This window comes from Musa acuminata, chromosome BXJ2-7, assembly GCF_036884655.1.
Source record: "Musa acuminata AAA Group cultivar baxijiao chromosome BXJ2-7, Cavendish_Baxijiao_AAA, whole genome shotgun sequence".
NCBI lineage: Eukaryota > Viridiplantae > Streptophyta > Magnoliopsida > Zingiberales > Musaceae > Musa > Musa acuminata.
Window position 1 is genome coordinate 37,230,824 of NC_088344.1, and position 20,143 is coordinate 37,250,966.

General features: G+C 43.5%; 3 protein-coding genes across 3 annotated transcripts; 1 reads left to right on the forward strand and 2 right to left on the reverse strand.

Moving 5' to 3' along the window:
• Positions 1 to 8: 8 nt before the first annotated feature.
• LOC135617953 (lysine-rich arabinogalactan protein 18-like) lies at positions 9 to 1,249 on the reverse strand. The gene is made up of 2 exons (XM_065118792.1): positions 578 to 1,249; positions 9 to 383 (listed from the first exon to the last, which is right to left on the reverse strand). Exons 1-2 carry the CDS (start codon positions 1,130 to 1,132, stop codon positions 291 to 293), a joined length of 648 nt encoding a protein of 215 aa, XP_064974864.1. The 5' UTR covers positions 1,133 to 1,249; the 3' UTR covers positions 9 to 290.
• A 4,099-nt stretch (positions 1,250 to 5,348) lies between these two features.
• On the forward strand, positions 5,349 to 9,598 carry LOC103992897 (uncharacterized). The gene is made up of 2 exons (XM_009412796.3): positions 5,349 to 5,732; positions 9,277 to 9,598. Exons 1-2 carry the CDS (start codon positions 5,430 to 5,432, stop codon positions 9,394 to 9,396), a joined length of 423 nt encoding a protein of 140 aa, XP_009411071.2. The 5' UTR covers positions 5,349 to 5,429; the 3' UTR covers positions 9,397 to 9,598.
• Positions 9,599 to 13,987: 4,389 nt separating this feature from the next.
• Positions 13,988 to 16,529, reverse strand: LOC135617956 (uncharacterized). The gene is made up of 3 exons (XM_065118794.1): positions 15,897 to 16,529; positions 15,222 to 15,572; positions 13,988 to 15,099 (listed from the first exon to the last, which is right to left on the reverse strand). Exons 1-3 carry the CDS (start codon positions 16,416 to 16,418, stop codon positions 14,428 to 14,430), a joined length of 1,545 nt encoding a protein of 514 aa, XP_064974866.1. The 5' UTR covers positions 16,419 to 16,529; the 3' UTR covers positions 13,988 to 14,427.
• Positions 16,530 to 20,143: the final 3,614 nt, after the last annotated feature.

Genomic DNA, 20,143 nt, shown 5'->3' on the forward strand with positions numbered 1-20,143 from the left:
ATACAGTGTTTATGATCCCACATGGTAACGTATAATAATACTTAATGCACATGAATACCCACACTGGACAAAATGTTTAGACTGGCATGCATGTGAACTGATCCAGCACACCAGAACAGTAACACACCAAGTGAGGAGAAAAAAGAATGCACATCACTGACTCAAATAAAACTTAATTCTACCACAATGTCTCCTCTTGAAGCAAACAAATCCAAATGAACGTGGCACACGTAAATAAAAATAAAAAGTAGGAGGGGAGAGATATGCTTCTGTGTGCGTATACGCCAGCTTCATATCCAAGCCAGTGTGGCGAAGCCCAGCGGCAGAAGCCACGCCGCCGACATGCGACCTGCTACTTTGTGTCGCAGCGTCTCCGCACCACTCTGCATTGATCACAACCAGTTATGTGAAACACATCGATTACTAACGTGTCATTTATTAGAATAGTCAGTGAGAAGCAGCAAAAATTATTTGTACAAGGCACTTAATGCACTTCTAGTAAACGCCAATTAGTGTAAGTAGTTGGTGTACGTGCATGTGGAAATGTGGACGTTTTGGGGGGAGCGGGACGTCTTACGGTTTGGTCAGCGGCAAGGCTGGGTGCTGGCGACTCGCCGGTCCCCGCCGGCGACTTGGCGAGAGGTGCAGGAGGGCTGTGTGCTAACGGCGCCGGGGCGGGGGCTGCGCTATGCTTCTTCTTTGTCGTCGTCTTTGGCTTCTTCTTCTTGCTCTTGCTCGGCGCTGGCGCGGGCACATCCGTTGGCTTCGGCGGAGCAGCGGCCGGGACCGGAGCAGCTGGTGCCGGCACCGGTGACGACAATGTCGGCGGAGGGGTAGGCGGAGAGCTCACTGGCACGGGTACCGGCGGAGGTGTCATGGGGGCGGGGGCAGGCGGGGCCGTGGTGGGGGCAGCCGCAACGGGGGCTTTGGTTGGGGTGGCAACCGGAGCTGTGGAGGGGGCGGGGGTTGGCTTGGTAGGGGCGGCAGCGGGAGCGGGAGTGGCGGGCTTGGTAGGGGCAGCAGTAGGGGCGGGGGTGACGGGTTTGGTCGGGGCGGCGGCCGGGGATTGGGCGCCAGCGTGGGACGCCGCGACGAAGACGAGGGCAATGAAGAGGACGGCGCGGTGATCCATCACGAACAAGGAGACGTGAAGAAAAGGCGTGGAGCGACGAGTGGGAGTTGGGAGGCGAAGACTAAATAGAGCGGGAGCGAAGGGGCACGCTTGGCGTTCGGGACAAGGGAGGGCCGCCTTGCTTGCGGGACGCTGTACGCGAGCGATGGTTCATCCAACGACCAATTTTACGACTGCAGACACGGTCGAACGAGGGCGTGCGCAGTCCGGAGGTTCTCTACATCCTCCACCCGTGACTTCCGTCGTGACGTATCCCGGTGTAACGACGTGAAAATTCTCCATACACACGGCTCGCATGTGGACTTACGAAGCGACATGCCGGTAAACCTACCGCGCGTGGGTCCAGGAAGGTGGGTGCGAGACTCGTGCGTCAGGCGAGTGGCGTGGTTTAGCTGGTCACCCGCTGGCATCGAACCAACAGGCGGAGTGTCGTCGGTCGGTGCTTGCTTTCCTTGGGGTTTAACCATTTCTGTTAGAGTGGCAAGGCGCGTGCGTTGACTAAAGAAAGAAAGAAAGTGGATTCGAGTCTGCTGTTTGCATGTGACCTGGTAGGTGAGCAGCATGTGATGGGTTTTGTTAGAAAAAATTATTATTAATATATTTATGAGCTAAAGTGATCTCGAACGTATATGGATAGGATAATTGGAAATGTCTTCCACGTAAAAAATATTCAATACAAGTCCTTTACATTAGGTTTAAGATGTTATTTTATACCTTAGAGGTAAGATGTTACATGAGAAGAGAGTTTGTGATTACTTTTCTCGTTATAATAAATGAGAAGAAGCTTATAATTACTTTATCAGAAAGGACAACCAGAGATCCTGTGGATAAGAAAGAAATTTGTGTTTTTCTATTTTAAATTTTTATCTATATAGGTAAATAGATGAATGGTGACTTGGATCTCACATGACAACCACGTGTTAGTTGATAATAGATTCTCTATTATTTGTCCCTCACCTTGATTGCCTGAAAGCATGCTTTCTTCGTCATGATAAATTTTGGGTCTTCCCTCCATCATAGTGGATTTTGAGTCCTCATAGTAGGTTTTCAAGTCTCTCTCTTTACTGTGGTGGATTTCGGATCCTCCTTTCACCATATAAATTCTAAGTCCTCCTACTGTGACTGGTTTTATGTCCTCCCTCTATCATAGTGGATTTTAGGTCTTTCCTCTATCATGGTAAATTTCATGTCCTCTTGTTATGATGAGTTTTAAGTCATTCCTTCGCCATGGCTGATTTTGGGTCCTCCCTTTACCGTGATAGATTTTGGATCCTCTTTTCACCCTAGCAAGCTTTGTCCATGAGTACCTCGATCAATGACTCTATCGGCTCAAGATATGGAAGGGACTTGGCGAGATCCCAGGGATTGATCTGCGATGCCTTAGGTTAAGACTTTTTTGGTAAGGAGATTATCGTCAGATAGTACTGGCGTAACTCTCTCGAGTTGCTTCTCAGCTTTTCAATGCTAGTCCTTATTGGGAATTTTATCACTATGAATTTAGTTATCACCGTTGTGGAGCAGGGCTCATTCCTAAACTTGACATGCAAGCTATGTTAATTATGACCCTCTTTACTTAGGCATTAATCACACTCACGGAGAGCACCAAGGTATCAACATAGTTTAGATCGAGGTACTCTGTCTCTTTTTTCTTAAAAGTTATCTCCGAGTCATCCTTGAACATCAAACGCTTTTTGATGGTAGCCCAGGCATAAGCTTTACGATCCGATGAGCTAGTTATTTTCTCTCGAGATAGGTCCATCGATGTTGATGTTGATTTATCTCTCTACCTCTCCACCGGCCCTTGAGGTCGAGGTAAAGGTTCCTATTGCTCTGGATGAACCTCTCGAGGTATCCTTGATGAATAAGTTTTTTAATTTACTTCTTCAAATCATGAAAGTTCTTCGTGTTGTGACCATAATCACGGTGGAGGCAATAGTACTTAGATTTATTTCTCCTTTTTAATAGTGTCCTTATAAGTGTCTTTCAAGAGCCTTTTTTTTCTATAAAAAGACCTTAATTATAGACATATTCAATGGAGTTGACTTGAACCTCAAGGGAGGTAGCTTAGGTCGGCCATTTCTTATTTGTCTTATGTTCTTTATTGGGCAGTAATTTTTTTCTTCGCCATGGTGACCTCAAGATTGGGACCAATGGTAGTCACTTATATCTCAACCTTTTGTATATCTTCTCACACTTCTTTGAAACCATTATCTCCATGATAATGTATTGGTTGGTCATTTGGAGCACCTCAAGCACTATCATCGATGACTTCTCTACTAACAACCATAAAGAGTGAGAAGGCTTGGGCCTTATCATAAAGGTCTATATTATAAGCCATGGATGGGCTTCTTGCACATATCAGATCTCTTTAGTTAATCAAGTAATAAAGTCAAAGAGTGTTTCTTTCTCACCTTGCTTGAGTCCAAGAAACATTGTTATTGATACCCTCAGGTACACATTCCTAAGAAAGTAGAGATCGAACTCCTTTATGAGCTAAGCAAAGGTGTCAACCAAGGGGTTTTAAGCAAGCGTGTCATTCTCATGTTGGGCTTCTTAATATTATCGGGAAGGCATAGCATATTAAGGTGTCCGAGGTATTATGCAGCGACATAAGCATGAAATGCAACAGTATACTCTATTAGGTCAATATTACCGTCAAAGGCCTCCAACAATTGGAGGCAGAAGTTTATCGGGATTAACTCCTCTTGGATGTTCTGAGTGAATGAGAACCAACCTGAAATGGGGTCATCTAACCTTTCCCCTTAGGATTGTTGGAACTTTCATCACATCCCTTCTAGACATTGATCCATTTGTTATAATTGGATTCTCAAGGAGTCATATGTCAAATTCATTAATTAGGTCTTGGATTATAGTAGAGTAGAACGGTGGTGTAGTAGTGCATTAAATTCCACGATCAAGGAGCGAGACACTCCCTCAATCTATAGTTTCATAGGCCTTGGGTGATCTTAAGATGCTAGCATCACGTCAAGTGAGGGAATCTCCACGAGCATAAGAGCCAATGTGATTAAGGTACTAATCACAATTGAGATGTTAGCATTGCTCATTAAGCTAATTGAGACAAGAGTTGGCAATAGCTAAATCATGTCGGTTAGCATCTATACCTATTTAGTGAGGTTTAGAAATGCCTTAGTGGTGATAAGTAGATGACTTGAGGTTGTCCCCGGGGGCGAAATGCCTAGGTCATTGAACAAACCTCGGTTCCACTTTGGTGTTTACGCCAAAGTAGATGTGTCCATATAATAAAAGGATGAAAACTATCCTTCTTAAGTAAAAGTGTTATGGGTTAGAAGCAAGATCTTCTCATTGGAGCATTCATTAGGGAAAATTGACGGGTGGATGTTCCTGTGACATCAAGCATTCTTTTTAGTATTAAAATATTAGAAAAATATCATTGACGTCTTGATTAGCCCGTTATGGTCTTGAACCTATATGCGTAGGATGATCCAAAGTGTCTTCAGGGTAAAAATACTATACTCCCATGATGTCACTTGCATGAAGCGATAGATCGAAAAAAAAATTTCGATCCGATCTGTCCGATACTTAAGTTAGTAATCTTAGATCCATAAACGTGAGTTTGAGTAGTTCAAAAGCAGTTCCTTATATTGGGTTTAAGATGTCTTTTTATATCTTGGAGGATGAGAAACGAATTTATGATTATCTTCTTTGTCATTATGAACGAGAAAGAAGTTTGTGATTATCTTTATTGTTATAAAGAATGAGATAAAATTTTATAATTATTTTTATTATATAATAGATGAGAAGAAAGTTTGTAGGTAGATAATGGATTGAGGGTGACTTGATTAATCACATGTTAGTTGATAAATTTATATTTTTGATCTATTCTCATGTGACTCACCTGCATAGCGTCTATCAGGCTTCCGACATGTACATATTTATGAATACATATGTTAGTACATTTGCATTACGTACATATTTAGTTTTATATGTACAAAATCATAAATAATTATTTTGTTCTCCGACTAGCAAATTGTCACATTTAAGCCATTTTCAACTGCTCTCCGTACGCATATGTATACCGGAAAGATCGATAAGCGTATTCGTATATACTCCATAGAGGATATTGGTATTCGCTGTACACTAATCCCACCGCTCGTTATCCGCGAGATATAGATCCAACGGCTATGGTTCTCCCCCAATCGCCAGGACGGTTCGCTCTTATCTCCCCTCGCGTCATTGCGTTTTTCGTACCCCCTTTCGTTCCTTTCGTCCACGCCTAAACTAAACCCTCGCTTCCGCTGCAACCGGAGCTCCGACCATGGCGGCGTCGATCACCTTCCCTATGGCATTCTTCTCCAGCGACCGCGTTTGGGCCGTCTCGCTCCCTCGTCGGGCCGTGCACCTTCCCGGCTGCTTGCCGCCAAGGAGGTGGTTGGCCGCCGCGGCGTCGCGCGTTGCCGCGGAGGCGGCGCCGGATGCGTCGGGGAAGCGGCGACCGAGGGGAATTACCAAGTCCAGGCCAGTGTCGCCCGAACTCCAGGCAGTGGTGGGCGAGGCGGAGATCCCGCGGACCCAAGCCCTCAAAAAGATATGGGCTTATATCAAGGAGAATAACCTCCAGGTCTCTCCTTTTTTCTTCTTGTATGGTTTTGATCATATAGAAGAAACCTGAATCGTTTGCTATATCTTCCTTTTGTTTCATGATTGATTTGGACAACACCTGAACACGGAACTTAAGGACTGGGGAGTTTGATTTATGCTCTTGTAATTTTTATAAAGGGTGTAACAAGTTCACTCTCAGATTCTACTTACTAATTTAACTGTGATGACTGTCATCTATGCATTTTCCATGTAACAATGTTGGTTGACAGTGGAAGAGGATTCTTACCTGTAAAACATGAGACTCCATGAATGACTTGTCCTCTGAGCAGATAACCAAATGGGTGCTTGCTTTAAGACTAGTCTATGTGAAGATGTGCAGTATTGATTTTCATGATCTTGAATGAAGATAGGATTAATTACCTTTATTACATGATCATATGTTTGCTTAAGCTTGAGGACATCTTAACATGTACTTAGTTGCTACATATGGTAGTGAACCTATTGAAAAAATATGAATGGAGCAAGGATAACACTATCAATTAATGTTTATGTTGCAAATTATATCTTTAGATGTGTTTGCTTATTATATTAGGTCCCAGGTCTTTGAAATAACACAGAATTTTCCATAATTGAGAGGAGGAATTCCCCAACAAAAGTTAGCCACAATGATGTTTTGTAGATTCTACATACAATACTATAGCCATAAGCTCACACCCATTGATATGAGGCCGTGAACCAACTGTAGTTTGACTTTGTGGTTTCTTATTCAACCATTCCTTATTTAGCTCTCAGATATCTAACCACTTATATCCTCTCATTGGTATATGTGTCTCCTTCCATCATGGTTGATATGATTATAAATTCCTTTATTAGGAATTTTGTACCTTTTGTGGCTTGTGCTATGATCTTTTGCAGCCAAAACATCAAATTGATCAATATAACCTGCATTAACCTTTTGTTGTTTTAATATTTGTATATATAAAGTGATTCTGAGCATAATCTACTGCAATCCCTTCCCTCATTCAATGATGCAAATTTTGTCTCAGTACCAATCAAATACGAACTGCACCAATCAAGTACAAACTGTAAATCAAGCCTTTAGCTTTTCCATGTCTGTCTTTTTAAAAAAAAATTCAAGTAACCTATATCCTATGCTTTGTTTGACTTTCAGGTTCTGTAATCTGACAAAGTTTCTTACTGTTACTACTTCATGATGTTTTAAGTGAGATATCATTTTTCTTAATCACTTAACAGATACTATAGGGATGTCCTCTTAAGTTCTATTATAATAATATTTTGTGTAACTCTTTAGTTTGCACTATGACAAGATTTCTTGCTGAATTTTGTGCAACATATCTACATACTTTTCCAATATTTTCCTTTTCAGTATCAAGTTTTGATCATTATTTTGTTTGCAATAATCTTGTCTTTTCATTGGAATTCATTCCCTTTGTCAACAAATTATTCAACAACCTTGAAAGTGAAACATGTTACAATTTTATTATTAAATTTTCCATAAAAAAGTATTGAATTTCTGTGGTTACATCTTGTTGCTCTGGAGTCTGGACACATATATTCATACATATTAGGCTATGTTTGGTGCACTTGTGATAGCTTATGTTATGATAATCTGGCCTTTTCTTTATACTATTTTGTTTTGCATGTGTGACTTCCATTTCTCTTGGAAAAAAAAATGTTGGCCGCACACTGGATGCTAAACATTTTGCAAATCCAAATGTGGAGTCCTTTTTAACAATGTTTTTTTTGTGTTTTTAGCGTGGACTTTTTGAGATATTGTCCTGCATTGTACTTGTTGAATGAATGTACTTGTTGAATGAACGCACGACATCCTGAGCATATAACTTCTGCCTAAACCGTGATAATGACACTTCAATTTGCTCACTGTTTCATTCTTGTTTTGGATACTGCTGCTTGTTGGGTGCTCAACGTTTATCTGTGGATGATACTTCAATTTATTGAGAAAAAGAAAATTAATTCAGGATGAGCAAATCAGTCAGTTTTACTATATTGAACTTTAAGAGGTAAATGACATAATAATATTGGACCAAATGAAGGCATACAAAAGTCTCTACATGTACTTTTTGAACTTATTAATGTATGGTATATATGTAAGATGTGTCTAAGTTTGGAGCTCCACCCAACTATGTTTTCCGTAATCAAGGAAGAGAAAGACCATGAAAGGGTACAATTAATCGAGGAATAATATAGGACTATCTGGAAAAAGAAGACAAATATCCTAGAAGTGTTCGAGCAGCTTACAATGTCATGTTTACAGCCTGGTATCATCGTAATCTAAAAAAAAGGCTATTAATACTTTTAGACTGAAATAACCCCAAAATCAACTGCTGTATTCTCTTCTTTTGCGCTAGCTGATCCAAGGGTTTCACAACCGCTTTGGCATGGAAGGCTGGTCCAGAAGGTGGATCCAGCATGCGTGGTAATAGTCTAGATCAATAAAAGGTTTCTGAAAATATTCTGAATGTTGTTGTTATCTTAACAAATAGTTCTATAATCAAGACAAGAAATAATTATTTGAAGATGCTAGGAGGGTAAGTATTTTATCCTCACATGGTATGATTGGTTTACCAAAGAGAGTTCAGATTTGTGTTGACCAAAGGTCATGACGAATATCTATGTCACTTCTTTCATTAGATATGTTTATGATTTTTCAACAATTAAGTTTTAGTAAGCTTTTTTTTACTCGCAAGTAGCTTTTAGTTGACATTCTTTGTTCTGCTGATTATTTCAAATGTTGTTGGTGTAGTTTCCCGTGAGGAACTGTTTTACTTGGACTGTTAACTTTTATGTACTGATTGTGTAGAGCATATGATGAAATAGTAGAATAAAATTCATCAATCTTTTTCTTAATCACTACATGACAGAAGATTTTCTTATAATAATAAAGCAGACTTAACAAGAAGGGCCAGAGTTGTCATTTGCAGATTCCCTTATTTAAGGATTTAGAAGATTTTAATAGGATGAGACCTTGGTGTTACAATAGGATATCTCCTTTGCAGAGATGCGACTGCAGATGTTAAATTCTAGACCCTGTAATTGTGGGAATGTTGTGCATTGGGCTACTGTTTTTAGGATTTTTGGACAATGGGTTCAGTGAAATTGTAAGACATGCTTTTAATTTTCTTTTTATTATGATTCTGTTGATTCCAACCAGTTGCCCATTCCACATTACGTTTCTTAAAGGACATGACAGATTGGTGTTTGTGTTTTCTGTGTTTAATGCATGAATATACCTCCAAAAGCATATTTGATATTTTGAAAAATGTTTAGTGAACTTTGGAGAAGCCAAAATAGGATAGCTGTGAAACACATTCATCGGTACCAGCAAACTAACAGAAAATATTCTTCATGTCGATATCTCTGCTATTAAATGTGATTCTCTTACCCCCAGGAGCAACTTGTCTCGTCCTCCTTTATGCAATGGAGGTTCCCACTTTAGATTTTGCTATCATGTGAATCATTGTGTGAATCTCAATCTTTGGTGACTTCAGCCACTGAATGATTGCTAAAAAATTCTTTTGTAGGATCCAGACAACAAGAGGATAATAGTGTGTGACGAGAAACTAAAGAAGATATTTGGCGGAAGAGATCGTGTTGGTTTCTTGGAGATCTCAGGGCTGCTAAATCCTCATTTTGGGAAGTGAAAATGTTCTGTTGTGTCCTTGGATATCTCCAGCTTTACCTTTATAAGCTGAAAACATGACAAATATTAGGCTGTATTGCTCTTCATTAGCTTCCTGCTCGGTATAGAAAAAGATGGCTCAATGTTTTGCTTTCTGCATATTTGTAGACAAAAACTTATAGTGGTTGAGCTGTTTGGTCCGCACCTTTTTGACCAATTTCTTATTCCCCACTTTTGATTGGATTCCTCCTTTAGTCTGAAGTCTACGTCTGAATCTGCCACTGAAGGTGGACATGAGCAATTAAGAGACCTCTAGTCATGAAACAACGAGAGCAACTATGTTGATCTGCAGCTATCCTGAGTGCATCGGTAACAGCTTGATACTTAACTGCAATTACTGGTATGTGGAAGAATCTTAACCTTGTTTATATGTATATATTCGTGCATTATTATATGATCAAGTTGATGTGATCGATGAGGACTCGGATATATAGGCACAGCGGAGAATGTGAGATTGTTCATTTTGGCTTCTGTGCTTGTAGTCATCCATCAGTTTCAGCATGACAGCTTGGTTCTTCTTGATGTAATAGAATGTTCAGCTTTATTTTCTGATACCATTTCATGCTGGATTCCAAAGGCATCAAGAATGCCAGTCTGACGCAATTTATTCTCCTGCCGTGGAAACATTCTTGTATCAAGTGCCTGGTAAGCTTTATCTGTTTGTGTGAAGTGGATGTGCGAACATCTTTTGTATCTGCTGGCTGAGAGTAACGTTTCATGACAGAAGAATATGCCCTTCTGCAGAATAACGAGGTTGTTCCTGGAGTATTGTCCTCCTGAACTTGGAACTTGCTCTTTCCAGCGAGGAACTTGTTTGATGCCCCCGAGTCATGAACTTGTCCAGAACACGTCTTCTTTCATTTCTTTCAGTGAAATGTTGGTGCTTTTTGCTCTTTTCGCTGACCCCTTGTATCCTTCGTCTTCAGGGACTGCTACAGACCAAGCAGCGAATGACCTCAATAGTTGCAAGAATGTTCGTGAAAATGACTCCTGATGGTCCTGGTGAGATTTGAGACAAAGGTCTGGCTTCGATCACAATCTTTTCTTGCAGGTCTAACAGGACACGGATCCGGGCTTGTATTCGCCACTGTACCCCAGAGAAGAAAACCAATATTTTGCTAAAAAATTTACCATTGTACTTGAAGGGCATAAAAAAAGAAGAAAAAGAATCCCCAGCATGATTGTCGAGTCTTTTCCGAAATTTAGTGGGCAGATTGTACAAGCAATCACCTGCTCAGCATAAATGTTTGCAGCAGTCGATGTGGGTGTATCATCTTATCATTTTCTTATCTTTATTGTAGATTCCGGAGGGAGTCATCAGCATTTCTTTGCAGCAGCAGTCTTCAGAGTGGTTGGGATGCAGACTTCGATGACAAATGGCCTTCTTAACCACACACTCTCCCTGCCAAAGCAGAATAATGAAGCAGGAAACAAAGGATCCAATTATCCTGAAACATTTATTTCAGGAATGCAACAAATTGACATATGATGGAGGGAAGAAATGAATCATTAACGTTGGAGAAATCAGTGCCACCACATCTACGATTGGCTTGCAAACTTGGTACTATTTCTCTCTCTCTCTCTTACCTTTGATGGCAGATCAAAAGTACCTCTATAGTTGAGTGTATGTTAGAGTTACTGAAAGTACAGATATTAATCCGAAGAAAAGGAACCATTTGATTGTTGTTTCCATGTATAATATATTTCTCTCACATATTGTTATTTCTCTGCGTGATAATGTTCATCACCATCCTCAAATATCATGCATGTGATTATTAACTAAAAAAAATATTAAGGGAATAAATAGTTCAAGAATCCCTACACTACTCATCTTCCACACCAACTCAAGAAACATGCCTATATGTATGTATGATCAACTCCAGACATCCATGAACATCAATCTGCATTCACAAACTATTCTCTCCTCTCTTAACTTCTTGTTATTAGCTCTCTGATTTGTCTCTAACACCCACCACCATGATTTAACTAATATATCTTTGTCTTAGAATTTATGGTCATATTGTGAAAAGGAATGGGATGAAGTAAGTGAAGGGAGGGAGGAAGCTAATAATACAGATAGGAATTAAGACACAGGACACAGGAGGACAAAAGAGTAACTCTGAATCCAGCATGTGTTGTTGTGTGTACCACCTCACATGAAATGATTGCTTACCCAAAAAAACAAGTGTTGTGTTCCCTGATAGCTACATAGTACTGCTGCATGAGGAAGCAATCCAAATACCGGTTAAAAGCCCTGAGTGCCATCTTTTTCTGCAGTGTGGTGTTCTTTTAGATTCACATGTATGGTCTCCATTCAAGTAAAAGCAGGACAGAGAATAAATTGATTCTTTTGATACCTTTAAACATTATTTGCCATGATTTAGGGATATGTTGAGAGGCAGCTGCCTTGCAAGGCTGTCTTAGCTCTGTGGTAGAAGATCAATCAACCAAATTTAATTTCAACCATCCTGTTTTTTTCCTTGTAGATCTCTACGGGCGACAAGCATGATCACACATACCATTCTAGTTTATTTTCTTCTAATCTTAATTTCTTTTGACCCAAAATCATATCACATTTACCATCCTGTATGGTTTGATTATGTGAAGCATTTACTTATTCAATGACTTATGGATGCATCAATTAGAGCAAATTGATAGTACATCACATCGTTTGTATACATAGAGAATAAAGTGACATCAGCTATGACCTGCTGTCTCACCCTGTAACTCGTTGCCACATAGGCAGTGACAAGGGCAGAAGGGTCCACACGCCTCCCCTTCCATGCAGCGAGCAGTAAGGAAGCGAAATTTTTCGATCGCATGCCCTTTTTCGATCGCATACCCATAAGGAGCATTAATCCCTAACGACGAGACCCATCTCCTTCTTTCCTGATTACTCAGCATAGGCGAACATCGTTCATTTGTCTTGTAAATGCTAGCCCAAACAACGACACCCCTACGATCGTTCTTCGTTGGTGACACGTTAAAGAAAAACATACCAATCAATCTCTTGTCATCGATCGCCCAGGTATAAAAGTTAACCCCCATAGCATTTCATTCCATTAGTAATTTTATCATTAGAGATGTCAGGTTGGAGATTTCGATGAAACCAAGGCACGCCTCAATCCGTCTCCGTAACTCCAAGGAACCTTAGACCACCTCGGTCCGATGTGGAGTCCACCGGGCATGAACAAGTGGAATCTCAAGATTGCATCAGTTGAATTTCTCCCCACTCCAACCACCTCCCATGACTTCCACACAAGCATCCAAGACGAGCTTGCATCTACGGGACGAAATAAGCAATGTTAACCCCCCAGTCAACGACATCAAGACAATAATATGTCTATATTATTTTAATATCTTTTCTAGTGTTTTTATTAAACTTAGTATATATTGATTTGCTGACGCTTGCTATTGATCCGAACCATAACCGATATATTATCGGTATACTAAACTAAGAATCTTATTTACATGTATGATAATCTAAAACAAAACACAAGAACATACAGGAAGCATGATCATACACTGAACTAAGAACATTGTTTACATACATGTATGATCATCTAAAATGGAACTTAAAAACAGAGGTTGCATACAGGAATCGGTGTCTCGTTCATGCTGCGCCGATCAAACCAGCAGTACATCATCATCACTTGGATCCCAGTTGTAGGATAGCTGGGAAACACTGTGAATGACCTCTCGATGGTACATGGTCCCAACATACTGTTAAGCCTGTTGCCTGTGGTACTGGTCGAGTGATCCCAAAGCGGCACACTGCTTTGCCAAAAGACAACTGAAACAAAAGGTGCCAATAATAACACCAACTGCATGCAGCGGGCATCACAGTAAAGGACGATCGCAGATTTGGAGGCCGGCCTAATGTGATTCCGAGATGTACTAATCCACCTGCAGCTAATTAACCATCCCCATCACTGCATGCTTTCCACGCCCTGTGTGTTCAACTCCTTCCCTAAAATCCAAGAGTGGGGTCTAATCTGCTCCCCCCCCCCCCCCCCCCCCCACACAACTAACGAATCTAATAAAGAGCATGGTGCCAATGGCGATGTCGGGTCCACGTCGAGCATTCGTCGACAAGGATTGATCGATCTAGAAAATCCTTGGTTCTTCTTCTTTGCCTGTGAGCTCAAGAACTCAAATTTGGCTCAGGAATCGGCTGCTGCTTCGAAAGAAGAGAAAGATTAGTCCATGGTCTTTCGTGTAATGCATCTTGATTTGACCTGGAGAGGAGCATGGAGGTGCGGAAGTTTCCCAGGTCTATTAACAAAAGTAAAGTATTCCCATGTCACTGAGATGTGATCGAAACAAGATGAGGAGCACATGGTGGCCCTGAGAGACCCCCAAGGCCTCTGCCGCAATGATGCCTTCCCTCGGCCCAAGGCAAGCACTGGTTGCTTCCACATGAGGCTGAGCTGTGTCCCCTCTGCGGATCGACAAGATGAAGAAGAAGACACAGGAGAGAACGAGCTGATCTCAGCTCCCACCACGAGAGGGGGAAAGGAGGACCGAAGTGGACAGCTCAACCGAGACCAGGATGACCGGAAAAAGAGCTACATGTATGCATTAAATATCTCATCTAGCTGGTTCTACATGACACCAACTCTTGCCACTGGAGCAGGCATCAATTTCTTGCTCATCCTTACACTCTGACGAGCTTCATGAATAGACTTGAACACACATTACGACTCAACTGTTCAGCAACTAAGGTGGTGGTGATCTAAAGTGACACGGAAAGGAAGCAAAGCTTGTAGAAGAAAGAAGAAAGAAGCTTCTCTCTCTCTCTCTCTCTCTCTTTCTCTTCCCCCAAGTCTAAGTCTAGGCTCTAACCAATGCTTTACCAATACCCTTCTGCATTCAGAGTATAAAGATTCATTCAGGCCTGTGATATTTGAGACCTGAGAACAATTATGCTCCTATGTACAGAGGATAACACATGAAATTAGTATCCGGTAACCCATAGTTCATGGTCGGTCAGTCACTTAGCACAGAAACTAGCGGTATGGACAATTCGATCTCCTCCGTGTTTGCGTTGAGGCACTTCGAGTCTCCACACGATTTTGTTGTCGCCGGCGGCCTGTCGTTTCTCCGCCGCGACCTTCACCCGGTTGCCGATGCTGGCCCTGCTCCTTTCGGCTTGCGGCATTTCACAGGTCCCGCCGATGGAACCGCATCTTATCTCAGCAGGAGGGATGAAGCAGTCGACGGAGAGGCCGGGGACGTTGAAGGCCACCTCCTCGATGGTCCACGCCTCCTCCATCCTCGTCTTGGTGTGGCTCATCGCCTCCTCGCCGAACCTGAAAAGAGTCACCACCGAGCGCCCCGAATGGGCGATCATGATACCTTCCACGGGGCGGTAGTCGTCCAGGAAGGAGTTGATAGTGGTCTCCCAGTAGACCGCATCGCCGCCGGCGTTCGGCTGGATTCGCGTCAGGTGCGAGTCCTCCATGTGCACCATGAGCCCTGTTCGCTGGCTGAAGTAGCCGAACAGGACGTGCCGAATGATCTCGGCGGGGCCTTCGCTCCGGGCTCGCAGCGTCTGCGGATCCGCGCATAGCTTGAGGATGAAGCAATCCTCCCCATTCACCTTTTTCTCCCCGATGCAACGCGCGCTGGCAAACATGCTCGCCGTGGTCAGCGGATCGAGGCCCTGCTCAAACATTTAGCTCAAAGTTAATCCAAAGCTGGAGTCTTTATCAAGCAGTTACTTTCACTGTAAGGCAATGCCGGATGTGGAAGCTGTCGCTGTTGTGGAATGGAGTGCTTTTATACCTGAAGGGCGCGGCGAAGAGGGCGGACGGGGCCCTTGGCGGCGTGCGCACCGAGCCAGGGGGTGTGCCGCCAGACGAGCTTCCCATTGGAACCGGCGTGGACTTTGCTGCCGCCGACAGCAAGCTCCACGTACCACATGTCGGGGGCCATCTGCCAGAGGACGAAGCTGCCGGACTCGGCGGCACGCGTGGAGCCACCGCGGTTCTTCACCACCTTGGTCGCCGTCTCGAACTCCGATGCCACCATCCTCACCTTGCCCATGGCGTAAGCGTTGCGAATGGAGCTATGCAACTTCAGACCGCCCGATGCGGCCGTGTACTGCTGCAGGATGTACTGAGCTGATGAAGTTTCCTGAAAGGATGAAATGAAGAACGAATTAATGTCGGAAGGCAGCTACGTCAAAATGCCATCTTGGGGACACCAAAATCCAGATGCATCCAGAGAGCTGCACGAGAAGTAGTCACAGAATTTATCCCAAAAATGGTTAAATCGATCGAGCCCACGAAACGAAATAAAGCGAAGAAACGAAGGAGTTCGAGAATGGCGAGGTACAGAAGAGATATTAATGTTCAGAAACACCGCATGGAAGAATGGCATTTTGCAAGGCAAGACTGCAACTTTGGCACTGGAAACAGAAGAACAGAGCATCAAAGAAGGATCGAGACCGAGGCTCACAATGGGAGTGTCCTTGATACTTAGATGGGGAAGAGGGTCGGCGGTGCCGACGTGAATGGGGGCGAGCGGCGCCCCCATGACCCCGAGCAGAAGGCGGAGGTCAGAGCCGCGGAATGAGCAGGAACCGTTGGCGGCGGCGGAAGCGGAGGAGGAGGACGAGGAATGCGTGACGGAGGGGGCCCGGGAGAGCTGGCCGCGGACCCAGTGGCCCCACCCTTCCCTCCGCGGCCCTCCGCCCTCCTCCGGCGCGTCGCCGTCGGGGCCCTCCATGAGCGGCGCCAGGGCCTCCCCGACGGGCCGGAAGCTCGCGGATCTCGCGATCACCGGCGCCTCCGGCACCTGCGCCAGCGCCTGCTGCTGGTGCCCCCCGCCACTGTGCCCCTTCCTACGCCGCGGAAGGAGCAGCAGCGCCGCCGACGGCGACTGGCTCCTCGGCGCAGGACTCTTGGCCCTCGACCGCGCCGGCGACAGCCCTCGCACCACCCCCTCCAGCGCCGAGAAGAACCCTTGCTTCTTCTCCATGGGATCGATGCCTCAAACCCCTTCCCCCCCGCTCAGACCCGTCCGTAACCTATCGCTGCACCAACTCGGTGGAGCAAGCAGCGAGAGGGAGGGACCGGAACGTGAACTATATTCCTTCGAGGACTCGAGCAGTAACCACTGCTACTCCACTCCGCTCCACTGCGGGCTTTGCGGAGAAGGGTAATATGGGGAACAACCGAAAGAACAAGAAACGATAACGACGTAAATTAAAGGGTACATCAGTCATTTACCTTCGTAAGGTGAAACTTGAGGGAAACGGTGGGTGGGCGCGGTCACCCAAGTCTCTGGTGTGGATCTCGTCACCTCCCCGCGCCTTAGTCCTACCGTTAAAGGAAGTCGGTAATCGCACCGCGAGCGAGCGTAGTTATCCCAGGACGCGCCGGCTGACGCGTGGCGCCCTTAAGCGGGGAGCAGCGCATGTGCGGCGCCTCAGTTGACGGCGCCGTTAGTAGAAGGTTCGTTGTGGACTTTGACCGAAGGGTGACGGAAAGGAGACGGCGGAGGGGGGTCGAAAAGGACGCGGCACGTGACCGGTGTGAGATTCCGTCCATTAATATATTAATTAGGGCGGTGAAGTAATAACAACAAAGTCTAATCATCGGGACGGTGACGACGGATCGTCACCGTCAATTTAACATCAGACGACCGTGGAGCTCTAAGATCACCAACAGCAAGAGAACAAGGAGGTACCGAGGGATTATGAATACGTGGGGCGTGCTTTAAATTTTGAGAGCATTAATGTCTTTGTGGTCCGAGCTTTGACCGTGTTAATCCAACCTGAGCTCAGACTTATTTGTGATGGCTCGTGAGAGGATCTCACTTTGAGGAATTTATGAGCTAAGGACAAGTACATGTTAGGTTGATAAGTATTTTTAAGTATTGGTAGTATTTAAATTACTAAAAAATATTATTTAGAGGATAAATAGTTAAAAGTAGGAAAAGAAATAGTTGCAATCGAAATATTTAAGTACTATATGGTTGGTATATGATCAACACCTTGGCATATGTCGAATTGATTGGATATTACTATAACCCATATTCGATATGGCAAAATCGTGACTCCTTAAGCACATTCCTTCTCGTAATACTATTTAAAGCATAAGCTGAACCTTTCGATCCTAAGTTAACTTAAGCAGCGAAGGGATATTATCATAGGCATCCTCAATGTAGTTTTATAGAGTTCAACATCATCAAAGTCGAACGAGTGCGATATCAATCGAAATTGACCTGAGACTAGTGTGGATGAAGGAACTCGATTGACTCCAAATGAACATCTCACTGGACAACCAAAATTTAACTTAACACCTAAGTCTATGTTTGAATTGACTCAACAGAGAATATGTTGTGTTTGACTATTTTTAGCACTATCGTGACTCAATATTTTCTTTTTCTTCATCAATTGATCTCTTTCACTCCATTGTCACGATCATCATTGCCCTCACCTCCCTTCCTCGCTTCTCTATGTCAACAAGCCCTATATCGTCCACTTCGTCTCCCTTAATAGAAATAAGAGAAGATAAGAACAATAGAATATAAGAAGCTTTATTGAAGTAAAGAAACTTTAGCTTGAATGCATTAGCATGTCCCTCTCCAATTTATAGGGATTAGGGGGGAGGATTTTCCTCAATAGAATTATAGTTGGGGAAATCTTATCTTCTATCATGCCCCCGCAAGATGGTGCTCCTGACAAGGATACCAATCTTGGATCGATGCAAAATATGGTTTACAAGCGAGAGGCTTCATGAGTAGGGCAAGAGCATATTGCTGCTGCTATTGTTGTTGCTATAGTTTTGACGATGATGGCTGCGGCTATGATGGCAGCGGCTACGATTGCGATGACGACGGCTGCGATTACGACGGCGGTGGTTGCGGCTGCGACGGCTGCGATGATGGCAGAGGAGAAATCTACAGTAATGTTGCAGTGATGCTACTACAACAAAGGAGGAAACTGCAACATAGGAGGAAGGTGCAGTAGAGGAGGAAGCTGCAGTAGAGGTGCAGCAGAGGAGGAAGCTGCAGCAAAAGAGGTAGGAGGTAACTATAGCGAGGAAGAAAAGGTGGGGAATGCTGGTGAGCACAACACTAGAGACGTCGCAGATGAAGGGAACGGACGTTGGCGCAGAGTGGCAGTGGAGAATACAAAGGAAGCTGCAGCAAAAGAGGTAGGAGGTAGCTACAGCGAGGAAGAAAGGTGGGGAATGCTGGTGAGCACAGCACTAGAGACGCCGCAGATGAAGGGAACGGACGTTGGCGCAGAGTGGCAGTGGAGAAGACAATTGCCGTTCGCCGAAGAGGAAAGATTTGTCACACCGATGGGCTGACGATGGAAAAGCAATGGTAAAAAGCTTTTTCTTTTGCCGTCAGAGATGGAGAAGCAACAATGATAAGTCGACAGTGAGAAGAGAGAAGAGAGCTTGCTCTAGGCAAGCAGCTCTGATACCATGATAAAAATAATAGAAGATAAGAACAATAGAATATAAGAAGCTTTATTGAAGTAGAGAAAACTTTAGCTTGAATGCATTAGCATTCCCTCTCCTATTTATAGGCTTGTTGTTGATAACGAGTTTGCTTTTGCCACAATGATAAAGACATGACTACTAACTTGATGGGAAGTCCATAATGCTGAGATCCGATAGCTTAGCTAAATTGATGAAAATACCAAATATCATAATGATAGATAAGGAAAAGGATGATAAGACAAAGACGATCATATAGGTATCAGACAACAAGGGTGGAGATGACAATGATGTGGCCATAGGGCAAAGGCTAACAATAATATTATCATTTAGAAATTAAAGAATGCTTTGGAGGAAAAAAAACTTATTTTTTTTAAATAACATATATATATATATATATATATATATATATATATATATATATGCACACGATCAACGAGATGCGGTGTCTCGGCGTTGATCGCGGCTTATGTTTCCACCTTCTTTAAGATTTATTTCTTTCCTACATTATTGAAAGCGATATTTCTCTTTTAGAGAGAGAGAGAGAGAGAGAGAGAGAGAGAGAGAGAGAGAGAGGTGTTGTGAAAGATGTGCTTATATGTTGGGAGGAACAAACAATAAGAAGTGTTAAATTGCTATACATCAAATACAATAATCAGACCAAGTAAGAGTTAGGTTACATCTCGAATCATTGGATCTTTCGACGTATTATAAATCCGATTCAGATATCTATTTTCTTATTTTATGTCTAATTCGAACACAATTAATAAATATTTCAGTCAATGCCACTGCCCCCAACTGGCTGACTAAGACACCCAAAAAAGCTACCATTTAAGCCGATGGATTATTAGTTCTTCGACCCGAGAAATGATTTAATTCATCGAACCGGGTCCGGGCTGGACAACCACGTGCCGCGACCGCTACGGCGGCTCGGCTCCGTGCGCCATCGATCTGCGGGTCGCTCGCTTGGTCCGATGCGATCCGAGATCGAGAACCGGAAACCTCGAAAGGAGCGCAATCCGGTCCAAGTCGACCGCGGCCCCTTGGTCGAACCGTACATGCGTGACGCACGTTTATGTGAGCAAATTTGGGCCATGTAATTTGGAACCCAATCCCGCCCCCATGTCTCGACTTGTCCGTTGCTGTACTTTGTTTTGGGGCTAAGAACATTTCTAGGGTTTTAGGGTTATATATTCTATGCTGCATGCATATATCATGTGAACATGTCATTAGCATTAGGTACTAAAA

What these genes read in the sequence shown, in the direction of transcription:
- LOC103992897 (XM_009412796.3), top strand. Translation starts at nt 5,430, where the DNA reads ATGGCGGCGTCGATCACCTTCCCTATGGCATTCTTCTCCAGCGACCGC. An exon ending in TCAAGGAGAATAACCTCCAG is followed by an intron (nt 5,733 to 9,276) that starts GTCTCTCCTTTT and finishes ATTCTTTTGTAG; the next exon opens with GATCCAGACAACAAGAGGAT.
- LOC135617953 (XM_065118792.1), bottom strand. Translation starts at nt 1,132, where the DNA reads ATGGATCACCGCGCCGTCCTCTTCATTGCCCTCGTCTTCGTCGCGGCG. An exon ending in GCCTTGCCGCTGACCAAACC is followed by an intron (nt 384 to 577) that starts GTAAGACGTCCC and finishes TGATCAATGCAG; the next exon opens with AGTGGTGCGGAGACGCTGCG.
- LOC135617956 (XM_065118794.1), bottom strand. Translation starts at nt 16,418, where the DNA reads ATGGAGAAGAAGCAAGGGTTCTTCTCGGCGCTGGAGGGGGTGGTGCGA. An exon ending in GTATCAAGGACACTCCCATT is followed by an intron (nt 15,573 to 15,896) that starts GTGAGCCTCGGT and finishes TCATCCTTTCAG; the next exon opens with GAAACTTCATCAGCTCAGTA. An exon ending in CTCTTCGCCGCGCCCTTCAG is followed by an intron (nt 15,100 to 15,221) that starts GTATAAAAGCAC and finishes ATGTTTGAGCAG; the next exon opens with GGCCTCGATCCGCTGACCAC.